Below are 15392 nucleotides of genomic sequence, written 5' to 3' on the forward strand. Positions count from 1 at the left end.
TAGTGACTCTTATTGCTATGAGTATTCCCACTTGACAAGTGAAACTGAAACAAAGACGTGAGGCCTTTTGCCAAAGCTACAAGGGCGTCATGCACCCATCATGCATTTTACCATCCCTGGGCTTTGTTGATGACATTTATTCACCTCACCTTGCCTTTCTCTCCATTTCTTTCTGTTGAATTTTTTTTCTTTCAAAGCAGGATTTTTTCTTTGTTCATTTTTTTACTAGAGCACTGCTCAGCTCTGACTTGTGATGGTGTGAGTGATTGAACCTAGGACTTGGAAACCTAAGGTATGAGATTCTTTTTGAATAACCTATTATGCTCTCTACCCCACCCTTTAAAGATTGGTTTATATATATATATATGTATTTTTTTTGATAGAGCATGAGAGATAGGAAAGGAGAAGATTGGATGAGGAGAGGGACAGAGTAGAGGAGATACCTATAGCATTGCTCCACTGCTCATGAAGCTCCCTCTCTGTAGGTCGGTCTGGGGGCCTTGAACTTGGGTCCTTGTACATGATAACATGTGTGCTTTATGGGCTGTGTCACTCACTGCTCATCTCTCAGTGCTTCTACTTTGCAGAATCTTCTGTTTTACTTAGAAGCAAAGGCATAAGAAGTAATATGGTTTGAGCTTTTCTTATGCTTCAGCACTATAAACATACTGTCTGACTGACTTATTTTCACAAAGTGTAGTGTCTCTATCTTGGTTTTTTTTTTTTTAATTTCATGAGAGAGAAATAGAAAGACAGGGTACCCTTCTCGCATGTATGTATGGAGCTGGGGTTCAAACCTGGTACCTCATATGTGCAGGTACTGAGTTCAGCTCACTGAGCCATACCCCTGGCCACTTGTGCCCCTATTTTAATGATAAAGACTGAGATTTAGAGAATTATCTGAAGTCACACCTGTTAATAAAGGTGGAAAGCAGACTTCAAGTAAAGATCATTTAATCTCTGGAGTTAAACTTCTGTGAAATACTCCTCCCTCTTTTCTCTCTCTCAATGGCATGTTATTTGTGCTTTTAGTGGGACACTTTGTCTTGGAATTAGTGGTAGTAATTGAATAAGTCTTTTTCTCCCAGAAGAGAGTTTTTTAATTGCTCTTTATTTATTTATCTCTATCTCTATTCCCAAACTCCTTGATCCCCAGGGTTAACTATAGTTCTAAAATTTTTATGGAATTAAAGTGAACTTTGAATCTACCAGTTTCATCCTTGCACTGGAGAAATAAGCCACGTTACTCATGTGTGCTGCTGACTGACTGAAAAAGATCATGGGGGAGCTGGGGAAAGAACAAGCAGAACATCCACCTTCTGATCCCAGGCACCTCCTGTACACACGTGATGTTCTGACTTGTCTCTCTCCCTCTGTCTCATGTGAAATTCTCTCTCTCTTCTATGTTATAAACAAGGCAGAGATAAAAATATCATTTGGGCAACCAGGAAGAAGTTCAACTGGTAGAGCAATGAAGTCTCATCCCTGAGGATCTTGGTTTGAGACTCAGTGGCACATGTGTTGGAGTGAGGCTCTGACTTTTCTTCCTCTGCATTTCAACTTCTAATTCTCTGTATCTAATATCAAGTAAATGAGAATAAATACATATTTTTTAACTTTTATTTATAAAAAGGAAACACTGACAAAAACCACAGGATAAGAGGGGTGCAACTCCGTATAATTCCCACCACCAGAACTCTGTATCCCATCCCTTCCCCTGATAGTTTTCCTATTTTTTATGCCTCTGGGAGTATGGAGCCAGGATCATTATGGGGTGCAGAAGGTGGAAGGTCTGGCTTCTGTAATTGCTTCCCTGCTGAACATGGGCGTTGGCAGGCTGATCCATACTCCCAGCCTGTCTCTCTCTTTCCCTAGTGGGGCAGGGCTCTGAGGAAGCAGGGCTCCAGGACACATTGGTGGGGTCGTCTGCCCAGGGAAGTCCGGTTGTCATCATGTTAGCATCTGGAACCTAGTGGCTGAAAGAAGAGTTAACATGTAAAGCCAAACAAGCTGTTGACTAATCATGAACCTAAAGGCTGGAATAGTGCAGATGAAGAGTTGGTAGTCTCCATTTTGTAGATATTTAGTAGGCCTATTTTAGTTATATTCCAAAGGGCCCATAACTATACTAGTTTTTTTTTTTCTGAGCCTGACATCTGATATGCAGGTGGACCCAAGTTATTATCTGGAGATGATGTCATGGCTGGAAAAAGGGCTAGAAATCTGGATCAGGGAAGAGAGTAGCTCTCAAATATGGGAAAGGTGTATAAATATCATTGACTGTAAACCCCATCGATTTGATGTGATCTAGGGCCCATATTCAGCTTAGGAGCCTATGTAACCTGTGTATCCCTGTAGATCAAGCTTGCATTCTTTGGTCATGAGTAGGAATATTCCAAGCTTCCCCAATTTCAGGACCCATCTTCCTCAGGTGGAAGATAGACTATGTTGTCCAGCCTCCCTTCAGAGGATGGAATAAGAATAAATCTTTAAAAAGTCTTTCAGGCTGGGAAGTTGGCTCAGTGGAACCAATCTTGGGTGCGTGAAGTCCATTATTACATAAAAACAATGGAGTGGTCCTCTGGTCTTTCTCTCAGCAAAAACAATGATTGCTAAAAAGGATTCATTAATATGATTAATCACCTATCATCTTTGTTGACAAAGTGAAGATGTGGTCCTCAAACACTAACTGAAGGAGGGAAGGCTTTTTACTGTGGTAGTGAGTCCCTTGAGTCAGGCATTATTAATCATCTGTATATTTGTAGAGGGTTTGCTGTGTGCCAGAAGACTGGAAAGCACTGTGTGTACTTATCTCTTGGAATTCTCTTACCCTCTAAAAGGCAGGCATTATCTTCCAGTTTTGTTTTTGGTTTCAGCTGAGAAAATGGAATTGTGGTTTCTGGGTTGGGGAGAGGGCTCCTAGGACTTGCATGCTTGAGGCCCCAGACACCCCATATTCAATCCCCCATACTTCCACATGCCAGAGCCGCATAGTGCTTTGATCTTTAAATTTCTCTTTCACAAAAATAAACACATCGTTTTTTTAAAAAAAATCTGTTTTTAAGCTTTATTTTAGTTGATAGGACAGAGAGAAATTGAGAGGGGAAATGGACTTCTAGGGAGACAGAGACAGAGAGATATCTGCAGCACTACTTCGCTCCTTGAACCTAGGTCCTTGTGTACTTAACCAAGTTCGCCACTGCCTGACCTCAATAAATAAATCTTAAAAAGGACTTTTAGTGACTTTATTTATTTATTTATTTATTTATAGACCACAGCACTGCAATTTCCTCTAAAACAGTGGGGCCTGGCTCAAACCTTGGCTGTGCATGTGGCAAAGCGATTCAAGTGAGCTATTTCACCTGCTCTCAGTTACTTATTCAAGAGAGGTCACCTAAATAGTGGGGAATCATTTAAATCCAAACCTGTGCCTTTACCATTTGTTCATAGTAAATGTGAAAGGAAGCTGTTCTTTGTTGTTTTCAAGCATTTCCTCCAGCTGAAGTACCTCCATCATCCTACCAGAACATAGGATCTTGGAACATAGGAATTTGTTCATTTAGGAACTCTTTATTCAGTACCAATCTCACTGGACACAGAAGGAAGACATCAGTATGGAAGGAGAAATGGATTGTGTTCAATAGAATATGTGCTGGGCAAGGTTGTGGACTTAGACAATGGTGTCTGCTATTCCTCTCCTGGCCCTTCATTCTATGTGATTTTTTTCTTTTCTCTCACCTAGTTTGGTGGAATCTCCCACAAGTAGGACTCCAGTGTCTCTCTCTCTTCTCTGATAATTTTTTTCTTTTCTTATCTTTATTTATTGGATAGAGACAGTCAGAATTTAAGAGGAAGGGGAAGATAGAGGGAGAGAGACAGAGTGAGCCTTGCTCCACACTTGTGAAGCTTTCCCCCTGTAGATGGGGATCCAGGGCTTGAACCTGGGTCCTTCAGCATTGTAACATGTGCACTCAATCAGGTATGCCACTACCCAGCCGCTCTTTTCTGATGTTCTTACAGTTAGGAATATATAAACATAAAAACCTTACCTATTAACTTTTGTTAGATTTGTTTACATTTGGATTTTTTTTTAAGGATTTTATTTATTAATGAGAAAGATAGGAAGAGAGAGAGAAAGAACCAGACATCACTCTGGTACATGTGCTGCCGGGGATTGATCTCAGGCCCTCATGCTTGAGAGTCTAGTTCCTTAGCCACTGCGCCACCTCCCGGACCACACATTTGGATCTTAAAAGAATGAAATGCAGAATATGGAGCTTTATACATCACGATTCTGACAGGCTGTCATCTCTTTATCTTTCTCATTCTCTTTTTCTCCCTGGAAAACCATATTAACTGCCTCACCTTTTGTGAAGTTGCTTAGGACTCTGGGCCTCAAGATCCCATGTAGGTTGCCATGAGAAATTCTTGTTTAATGGATATAGCTTTAGTTTTTTTTTTTTTTCAGAGATCTGAAAACTGATGGTGGTGATGGTGACACAACATGTGAATAAATTAATGGTACATTGATGATCGAGTCTAAATTTTACTCTCTGTATTATTTCAGGGTAAAAGAAATTGAAAAAGAAAGAAGAGAAAATTATTTTACCTTTTGTTATCATGTAGAAATACTGTCTTCATAAATAAACACTTGTTTATATAGGATTCATTTCTGTTTTACTTATGAAAACATTTATACTATGTATAGCTGATCTACTTTGCTGGGCCCTGATTTGCATCTTTTTTATTTTTAATCTTTCTGAATATTCATATGTCTTTTTCTCCTCTATTTTTTTTTTATACTGCCATTGCTGGACTTTGCCATTTTGAGCTGATTTTTTCTGGAGAGAGACAGTGAGAGCACTGAAGCTTCCCCCAATGCAGAATTTTGGCCACTTGGTTGCCAGAACAGGCACCAGACTAGGTGAGCAATTTTGCCTGTGTGTGATATGTTTATATATATAAAAAATATATAATATTTATAAATGAGTTTAAACTACTAATTCTTTGCTCTCCAGTATCCCAACTACTCTGTTTTTTCTTTTTTCCTTATTTTTTCCTGGAAGTTATGTACCTTTATTTATTTTAAAATAACTATCCTAGATATTACAATATATATTCTTGAGCTAACAAAGTCTGATATTATTTGATTCTTTGGGCATTACAAAAAGAAAAAATTCAGAGCACTTTAATTCTATTTCTTCTTCAATTTATTTGCTATTATTGAATAATTTAGTTGTGTATTTTTTGTCTGAAAGCTTCAAATTTCATCTTAATTCTTGGCAGTGATTTTTGTTCATCTTTGGAAATGTCATCTGTTGTAATTAGATTTTATTGCTTCTGATAAGTTAGGTCTTGGTCTGATAGGTTTCCGTTTGAAGATAATCTTTTTCCCCCTTCCAGTTTTTGGCTTTTAGCAGATTGACTATAAATTGCACCTAAATACGTATTTCATTTTATTTCTCTCACTAGGATTTCATAGGGCTTCATAATTTTTGAACCAATAACTTTCATCAGCTTTGGAATTTTATCACTACTTATTCTAACATTATTTCAACCTCGTTCAAGAGCTCCAAATACCTATATGGTATACCATTTCCTCTATGCCCTGTTTTCCGTATTTTCCATCTTGTTTTGTTTTAAAGTGTTGGAGAGAAAGTGTAGTGTTTCTGCAAAGAGACTGTCATGCTTGAGGCCCCAAAGTTCCACATTCAGTTCTCCTCATCACTATATGCCAGAGTGAGTGGTGCTATTATTAAAAAAAAAAAAGAAGAGAGGGGGTTATTGAGAAAAAGAGAGAGCCAGACTATCACTCTTGCATATATGATGCCAGGACTAAACTAAGAACCTCATACTTCCAAGTCCAGATTTCTACCACTGTACCACCTTCCAGGCCACCATCTGTTTATTAGTTCTTACTTCATTCTGAGTTTCTTTTTTAAATTTATCCTCTAGATCAATAATTTTTTAAAATTGGAAATAATACTATTACTATTATTACCAGAGCACTGCTCAGGTTTGGTGGTATGAGTGATTAAACTTGGGACCTCAGAGCCTCAGGCATTAAAATCTATTTGCATAACTATTATGCTATCTCACCTAGTTCAATAAGTTTTTGCTTTATTTTATTTTTCTTATATTTGAAAGGACAGAGAGTTGAGGGATGATGGGGAGATAGAGATGGAGAAAGAAAGAGACAGCTGCAACACTGCTTCACTACTCATGAAGCTTCTCCCCTGCAGGTGTGAGTTAGGGACTGAAGCCATGTTACTTGAGTTGTCACACGTGCTCTCAAGAGGGTTCAAACCTTATTCCTTATGTATGGTAGCATGTGCGCGCAACAAAGTGTGCCACTATCTGACTCAATAACTCTTTTTTCAACTATGTCATATCCATCCTTAAGCCTACCTACTGAATTTTAATGTCTGTTTTTGTTGTTTTCAGTTATAGAATTTTCATTTGCTTAAAAAAATTGTGTTTTTTTTTCTTTTAATGGTCTTCAGTTTCCTGTTAAAACTCTAAATCCTGAATTTTTTTTCCTCCTTAAACATAATCATTTAAAAAATTCAATAGAATGTGTGTCTATCTGACAGCTCTAATGTCTGAGGCTCATAGAGGTCTGTGCTTGTTGTCTGTGGTTTTTTTATGACTTTGCTCTTGTCATCTTGCCTTTTCTCATTTTTCTGCTGATTTTGGGTTGTGCGTTGGATAGTATACTTGAAAAAAATTGAAGCCCTACCTGTGCTGTTATTTCTATGACAGAAGATGTAGGATTACTTCTGCCAGCTGCTTAGAAGTCCTGGTACTACGGAACAAACAATTCAATTTCAGGTACTATGGTATGGTTTGTAGTTGGACTATAATGTTTGGGATTGATACACTCCCAGTTCACTCTTAGCACTAGGGCACTTTAAATGTGTCTACTTATTTTTCATGAGAGATAGACAATGAAAGTGAGGGAGAGAGACCACAGCATCCTTCAGCCCTTGCACATGGCAGCACCAGAGCTTGAGCTTTGAATTTCTGGAGCCTCAGACATGCAAGTCCTCTTGTTTGGCATCAAGGATCTCCCCTAAACGATGCAGATATACATATATGTTGTTGCTGTTATTGGAACTAGAAACTTTGTTACATGATGGGTTGACTGGAAAAATAAGAAGAATGCTTCTAGAAGTAAAACTTGTTTTGCCAATAGGCAGCAAAACACCCTCCTTCCCTTCCTAAATTGAGCCATGTGGGAGTCTTGATAGATAGGGTGAATTTCATATCTGTAGAGCTGGTATAATTTTTGTCTCCTGTGGAGGAATTGTGATTTTTCTTCTTCTTTTTTTTTTTTTTTACCCTACATTTAGTCTGGTTAATGGACAAGAAGTAGTCATTTGGGAATTACTAGAGTGTTTGTTGAGTTGACCATATTGTGTAAAAAAGGAACTGTGATGCATCCAGTTCCTGGGGCTGTTGTAAGACGTGGCTGAGGTCAGAGGGTTGCTGGTACTAATGACATCCATGCTCAGTGTGGAGTTACTGCATTTTGTTTTTTTTTAAAGACAAACTTGCATGGAACATATGCCAAAATTTAAAGTTGTTCACGAATAAGTAAGTAGGAGATAAAAGTTTGCCTGTTTAAAAGGAAAGGGGTTTAGGCTCAATAACTGTTTTTACTTCCTGTAGTCATAAATACATATATTCAGTGATAAAGTTAAATTTGTAATATTAGTGGCTTGGGCCATATTCCAACATGACCTACCAATCAGAAATACCTAGTGAAAATATCGGCAAAGCACAAGGTAAGTGGATTGGTGGGTGGTTCTTAATTAGATGCAAAGGTTTTGTGCTCTCACAGGAACTGGTACACCAGAATACTCAATTAAAAGTCAAGCTTCAGTCAACTAGAAGAAGCTTCCAGTTCTGTTTTTTCCTCAAGCAAGACTTTCCAGCATGCTATTAAAGATGTGGAACACATGACCACCATAGGTTTTATTTCTGGGACAAAATGTTTCTTTTACAATTGGAAAAGGAGGAAGCGAGGGAGCATGTCACTGCAGACTTTTCTGAAGACCGAGGTGAAGCTGGGGAGTCTGAGTTCCCTGAGAACCTCTTTTGTTTAACATGAATGATCATCCTTAGAGTCTTAGAGCAGTAGCTTTGGAAGAGTCTATGGAACATCACAGTCTATGGTTTCCAAATTATTTTGTGAAGCCCAAGACATAAAGGGGAAGTTGGACAGCTTTGCTGTACCAAGTGAGCAAATGGTGCCAAGCAGGAACACCAAAAGATAACTGTGGAAAGTGATTTTCTCAGCTTTTTTCAGTTAAAATGACTTTAATGTTATTATAACATACATTTCCTGTGTTATGGCTTAATTTTGTTTATGTAAGGAGGCCAGCACCTTACTCTCTAATGCTTGGGACTTTTAAGGGCTTTTATTCAGCCCTTGCTCCCCTTCATGGGACAACTCTGAAACCTCCTCCTCCACACCCACCCCAGTATTCTAGAGCAGCTCTTCTTTATCCCCCTTTCTTCCTTCCTTTCCCCTTCCTCTCTCTTTGTCCTCTTTCCTTTTCCCTTCCTTCCTTATTTCTTTTAAATATTATTTATTTATTATTGGATAGAGACAGGGAGAAATTGAGGGGAAGGGAGAGATAGAGAAAGAGACAGAGAGACACCTGCAGCCCTGCTTCACCCCTTGTGAAATTTTCCCTCAGCAGATGGGGACCAGGAACTTGAACCTGGGTCTTTGTGAACTGTAATGTGTGTGCTTAACCAGGTGTGCCAGCATCTACGCCAATGTTCCCTTCCCTTCCCTTCCCTTCCCTTCCCTTCCCTTCCCTTCCCTTCCCTTCCCTTCCCTTCCCTTCCCTTCCCTTCCCTTCCCTTCCCTTCCCTTCCCTTCCCTTCCCTTCCCTTCCCTTCCCTTCCCTTCCTTTGCCTCCCCTCCCCTCCCCTCCCCTCTCCTCTCCTCCCCTCCCCTCCCCTTTCCTCTCCTCTCTTTTCCTTTCCTTTCTTTTCCTTTCCCATTCTCTCTCAATCTCTCTCTCTCTCACTGCTCAACTTTGTTTTATGTTGGTGCTGGGTTGAATTTTGATTGGTCTGAAATTTCAGAGTTTCAGAAGTGAGAATCTTTTTGCATAACCATTATGCTGTCTCCCCTGCACAGTTCTTCTCTGTGTGTGTATGTATGTTGGGAGCTTTAAAAATTTCATGTGCAAAACATAATTTTGATAGTCTAGGATGCTGGTTATAGGAAAAGCTTTTTATTCACCTACTTGTGCTAATTTTTTATTTTAGGGTTAGTGATGTGTCCTAATTTATATCATTCTCTTTTGCCATCATGGTTATTTCTGGGGTTTCATACCTGCATGTAGACTCTAGCACTCCCAGTGGCCTTTTTTTCCTTTTTCTTAGAGAGAGATAGAGAGGGAGAGGGAGGCGGAGTGAAACAGAGACACCTGCATCTCTTACTATGACTTGTGAAGTTTTCCCTTAGCGGATAGGGACCAGGGGCTTGAACCTGGATCTTTGTGCATGTATGTGTAACAGCACCCAGCCCTGATTTATATCTTTGTCAGGTTTATATATCGATGGAGTTGAAGGTAGGGGGAAACTTCTGGACTTAAGATCTGCCATCTGTAGAATAAGACTGGTTTTTACTTCAGTAATAGGCTTATTCCTTGTAGGTAAACCCTTGAAGACTGAGTTCCTGTGAGTGACAGGTTTGGTTTATGGAAACCTGCCAGGGAGATTGCGTACTCCTGGCATTTGGAGTCACAGGAACTGTTTGATGTTAATGGATTTACTGGAAAGGGTTTTTGTGAAGTTCCTTTGCCTAAGGCAAACTCTCTGTTGATGTAATTGGGAGACCACAAAGCATGATTTATCCTTCCTCTCTTCCCTTTTAACTATGTCTGCCTGCTGTGAGTCAAGCAAAAAAGTCTTCACATTATCAAGGCAAAGCAAGGGCATCTGGGTAATCTTATTAGCCCAGGGAGCACTGTAGAGGCTCCTTCTCCTTCTCCTTCTTCCTCTTCTTCTTCCTCTTCTCCTCCTCCTCCTTCCCTTCTCCTCTTTCTTTCTTTTCATTCTTTCTTTCTTCTCCTCCATTCTTCTGTTTCCTCCTCCTCCTTCAGCTTATCTTTTTATTTTATTTTATTTATAAAAAGGAAACACTGACAAAACCATAGGATAAGATGGGTACAACTCCACACAGTTCCCACCACCAAAACTCCATATCACATCCCCTCCCTTGATAGCTTTCCTATTCTTTAACCCTCTGGGAGTATGGACCCAAGGTCATTGTGGGATGCAGAAGGTAAAAGGTCTGGCTTATGTAATTGCTTCCCCACTGAACATGGGTGTTGACAGGCCGATCCACACTCCCAGCCTGCCTCTTTCTTTCCCTAGTGGGGCGGGGTTCTGGGGAATTGGAGTTCCAGGACATAGTGGTGGGGTTCTCTGTCCAGAGAAGTCTGGTTGGCATAATGCTAGCATCTGGAACCTGGTGGCTGAAAAGAGAGTTAACATATAAAGCCAAACAAGTTGTTGATTAATCATGAACCTAAAGGCTGGAGTAGTGCAGATGAAGTGTTGAGGGGTGGGGGGGGGTCTCCGTTTTGTAGATAGCTAGTAGGCATGTTTTAGTTATATTCGAAAGGGCCTGTGGCTATACTAATTTTTTTTTTCTTCCCTGAGCCTGACATCTGATATGCAGGTGGATCCAAGTTATTGTCTGGGGAGATGATGTTGATGTCATGGCTGCAAAAAGGACCAGAAAGCTGGATCAGGGAAGAGAGTAGTTTCCCAAATGGGAAAGGGGTATAAATATTGTTGACTATAACTCCATCAGTTTGATGTGATCTGGGGCCCATATTCAGCTTAGGAGCCTATGTGACCTCTGCATCCCTGTAGATCTGAGTTCACATTCTTTGGTCATGAGTAGGAATGTTCCAAGCTGCCCCAATATCAGGACCCATCTTCCTCAGGTGTAGCATAGAGAATATTTTCCATCCTCCTATGGAGGATGGGGAACATTCTCTACTGTTGTTGTTCACGTTGAGGGCAAAGTCCTATGGGGGCCCACAAAGGGGTCTGCTTTGTTGTTCTTGATAGAGATGACCGGTAACAATGGAGAGAGGGATTTATTTGAGGTCTAGGCCCATCATGTCTGTTTGGGATTCAGCTTCTTTTCTATCCCAGAACATGCCCAGATCTAGCCAGACTGACTACAGAGCACCAAAGAATTAGTTCTCAAGTCACAGTGCTAGAAAGACTCAGAAACCCTAGAGATCGTAGAATCCAGTGGCTCACAAACTCAGTTGTGCATTCAAATCGCCTGGGAAATAGGGGCCAGAGGCCTTCCTCCTGCCTTCTAGAGTCTAATTCAGTGAGTCTGGGGTGGAACCCATTGATCAGGGTCTTTCTTTTTTTTATTGCTTTCTGGTGTTTCTCACTTAGCACAAGATATGACATTTACTGACAGTGAAGCTAGCCTCATACTTTAGCTTTATCTAACTTAAAAATGATTATGTATGCACTTACCCTTCTTAAATATAGAAAATCATTATTTTAAAACTTTTTAAATTTTATTTATTTATTGGATAGGGATAGAAATTCACAAGGAAAGGAGAGAGAAGATGTCAGTAGAAAGAGAGATATCTGCAACATTGCTTTACTTGTAAAGCTATCCCCTTGCAGGAGGGGACCAGGGACTTGGGACCAGAGGCTTGAACCTGGATCCCTATTCATTATAACATATTCACTCTACCAGCTGTGCCACTGCCCAGGCCCCCAATATAGAGAATTATTAAAAAAAAATCCCTGTTTCACTTTTCTCAACCCTGTTGGTATAAAAAATCATGAGTGGTGCAAACTCACATTTATAGAGTTCAAACATTATCAAAAGATGATGAAAACAAAACCTTCCTTTCCCAGTCCAACTCTCAAAGTTGATTCCTATTAATACTTTCTTGTAATTCTACCCATAAAATATTTTTATTTCTGTACCCTAGCCTGTCTACTTAATCCTGTAAACTATGATGCAAAGGAACCATCCTGTATAAATTATCCTGGAGTTTATTTTCTTTCACCTAAAATATTTTGAAACTCACCACAGATCATTATAATTCCTCTTAACCATGATTAAATAAGTTCACATTTAGAACAATACTTGGTGTATATCAATGATACATATCTGTTAAAGGATTGAGTGGATGATTGTAACATGCTGCTTGGTATTTGTTTTTATGGAAACACTCTGTTTTATTGTTCCACGTACTTATGTTGTGTATCTTGGGGATTTTACTTTGGTCAGTCAGCATTTTACTCAGTGACACAGTGAGCAAGGAGCCAATGCCATTAGCAAGGGAAAGTTACTGATTAGGTAAAAGCGGGAACTATAACTGGAATTTGCCATTTTTACTTGGGACCTAGAATCACAGAAGTTTAGATTTTAGAAATGAGAAGGACTACAGGAAGTTGTTGCTCCTAACTTATGTACTCTCTCTGGATAAAGTTACTACTCTTATGGTTCTCTAATTGTGCACTGAGATGTAGGGTAGGGTGTGTGTGTGTGTTTGTGTGTGTGTTGGGTGACTGTGGGAATCTGTTGTTGTGGTGGTCTGGTGTCAGGCTGCACCACGGAGAAGAGAGTGGACGTCCAGAGCAAAGGGGTACACAAATCTTTATTATAGGATGGGGGGGTTTGGTTCAGACCACGTGAGGCCAGCCGGCAATGGCCGTCCCCACTACCTGACCATGGGGGGGAGAGAAGGGGGCGAGATCTGAGAGAGGGGGAGCTGAGAGCCCGGGGGGGGGGGGTGGAGTGGGGGTGAGGGGGCTTTTTATTGGGCGACAACCAGGGGTGACGTGTGGGGCCAGGATTGGTTGAAGGGGGCACTGCTAGGATTTCCCGGGGCGTAGTAAAACCTGGGGGCGGAGACTGCATCAGAATAACTCCTCAGCAACATCTCCTCCTATCCCTTTATATCTAAATGGACACAGTAAAGAAAAATGGAATTCATTTTTCATACACACATATATGGAGAGGGACAGACAGACATATAAACATATATGTATCTCCTCTTTATTCCTACTTAGAAGAAAAAAGTCCCAGAGCAAGAAGTCCTGGCGATGCCCCCCCCCCATCAAAACAAACCAAACAGAAAACAGTTATGCATTGCTTAACCACTTCATATATCCTAACAGCAAGTAACTAAATGAAAATAGTTTCCTTTCAGTTGTTTACATTACTGTTTCTAACAGCTACTAATGTGTGAGGACACATGTGCTTGTTACATTCTTTGAATCTAACTATGTAAAAAGTAGCTTAGGATTTCTTTTGACCTGGAGAATGGTAAGAATATTAGGGCAGTAAGATACTGTGCAGTGAAAAGATGGGAGAGCATTTTTTTTTTACTTTTTTGAATCATAATTTCTTTAGCTGCTGGGGAGAGAAGTAGAGACACCTGCAGCCTAGCTTCATCACTCATGAAGCTTTCTTATCTGCAGGTGGGAGTGGGGGCTGGGCTTGAACTTAGGTCCTTGCACATGGTAATTTGTGTACTCAGTCAGGTGCATCACTGCCTGGCCCCTATTGTTGTTATTTTTTATTGATGGGGCAATCTTAAAGCTAGCACAGCTAGTAAATGAACAAGTTTCTGCTTTCTGGAGCAAACTTCCATCTCTGGGGAGCCGGAGAAAGGTGCAAAACAGTAATTTTTTTAAACGTCTCTTGCAGAGTGGAGCAGCATGGATGCTGTTAGCCAGGTGCCTGTGGAAGCTGTGCTCCCCAAGCACATCTTGGACATCTGGGTCATTGTCCTCATCATCCTGGCCACCATTGTCATCATGACATCCTTGTTGCTGTGCCCAGCCACTGCTGTCATCATCTACCGCATGCGAACTCACCCCATTCTCAATGGGGCAGTCTGAGGGATTCCCAGGAATGGGGGATGAAGCCAGCATTCCCCTCCTGCATTGACTTCTTTATCTCTCTCTCTCTCTTTTCCCCCAAGAACTCAGCAGGATACTGGCACATGGACTCTGAAGCACGACATGTAAGAGGAGGCCCGAGTTCTGTTTTTGATCCTGCCAGTCACTGGCCAGCTGTGTGAGTTTGGTCAAGGGATCTACTTCTCTGGTTCCCAGGTTCCTTACAAACTGAGAATGATGATATTTGTCCTTTCTACCTCAAAGGAGTATGAGAAACAATGTCTTCATCGAGGTTAGAGCTGTTTGTGAGCATTAAAGCCATACATACACAGGTGTTGTTGCTGAACATTGAGAAACTTTGCAAAACCTAAGACCCTACTTGGTGATGGTGGTCATCAAAATGGTGAGGGAAACTTTAGGGGCAATTCAGCCTTTACAAGTGCCTCACAGGTCTGAACAAACAAAGGACACAATGTTCTCATTCGAAGGGGCCAGTAACACACTAGTTCTAAGTTTTCTTCTTCTTTTTCCTCTAGCATTCTGAGTTAGTGGGGGTGGAGGGTGTATAATAAGCATGGCAAAGAGGAAGGTGGTAGGTGGGTGGAGCTTTCCAGAGTCATCACCAGTTTCTGTGCCCTTGTGTAATCTGAAGGAGGGCTTTTCCCGTTTCTTGGCAATGTAAAGGGAGCTAGCTAGGGTAATGGGCTTCTTTTTGAGCTTGGAGTCTAATAGCTTTGACATCCAAGCAGTGTGAGTACATCCAGGAAGAGCTGAGATCCCTGGCCAGCTTTCAGAATCCTTCCCCCTTGCATGCCCCACACAATGGAGCTGTGTCTCTCTGCTCTGACTCCTGCTCAAAATAGCTCCACTGAATGAAGCACTCTCCTTGGCTCCCTCCCACCAGTGCTGCCACCAACCTAAGACACCCCCTTACATTTTAAGAGATGTTTCTTGGACATTTGGACCTGACACCAAACGATAATGGTTATTTTAGATGCTATGATTTATATTTATCAGAAGATTTCTGGACCACTTAAGCTCTTCAGCCCAAATCAGAAGTGTCCTGGGATTTATTAAATTATGTAAGTGGATAGTCCAGAAACCTGGATATTATTGTGAGAAAATGATGCTTTTACTTTAATCTAATTTCACTGATGTTTAAAACGAATTTCTAATAAAGTCTAACACAAAGCATGTCTGAGGTCTTTCTTTAAAGAGTGCTTCTTAGGCTCAGGAACTTGAGTGAAATGACTCCACTTCTTTCAAGGACCTTAAAGACGGTTTGACCATCGAAGAAGAAAGGGCAACAACAGAATCAAATGGGTTGGAGGGGATAAATTTCTGCAGATGGGTGAGCAGCTGTGCAGTTTATATGGTGGGGGGAGTAAGATGAAGTCAGTTTGGTTACTCTTGAGTTTGAAGTGCTTGGGATATTCAGGTGGACATTTCTAGGATGCAGCTGGAGA

General features: G+C 40.8%; 1 protein-coding gene across 3 annotated transcripts in view; it reads left to right on the top strand.

Annotated features, from left to right (window-relative positions):
• The window catches only part of SMIM3 (small integral membrane protein 3), a 28784-nt gene extending 13664 nt beyond the window's left edge, over positions 1-15120 (top strand). For 2 of the 3 annotated variants that reach the window (XM_060181333.1, XM_016185276.2), the window contains one exon: positions 13733-15120. In XM_060181333.1, coding sequence (XP_060037316.1) covers positions 13733-13926 — 194 coding nt within the window. In that variant the 3' untranslated portion in view covers positions 13927-15120. Of the gene's footprint in view, positions 1-229; positions 293-13732 lie in introns of all 3 variants that reach the window. The other variant, XM_060181342.1, reaches the window with a different exon arrangement.
• Positions 15121-15392: the final 272 nt, after the last annotated feature.

The sequence above is a fragment of the Erinaceus europaeus genome, chromosome 2 (assembly GCF_950295315.1).
Source record: "Erinaceus europaeus chromosome 2, mEriEur2.1, whole genome shotgun sequence".
In the NCBI taxonomy this organism is placed as follows: Eukaryota; Metazoa; Chordata; class Mammalia; order Eulipotyphla; family Erinaceidae; genus Erinaceus; species Erinaceus europaeus.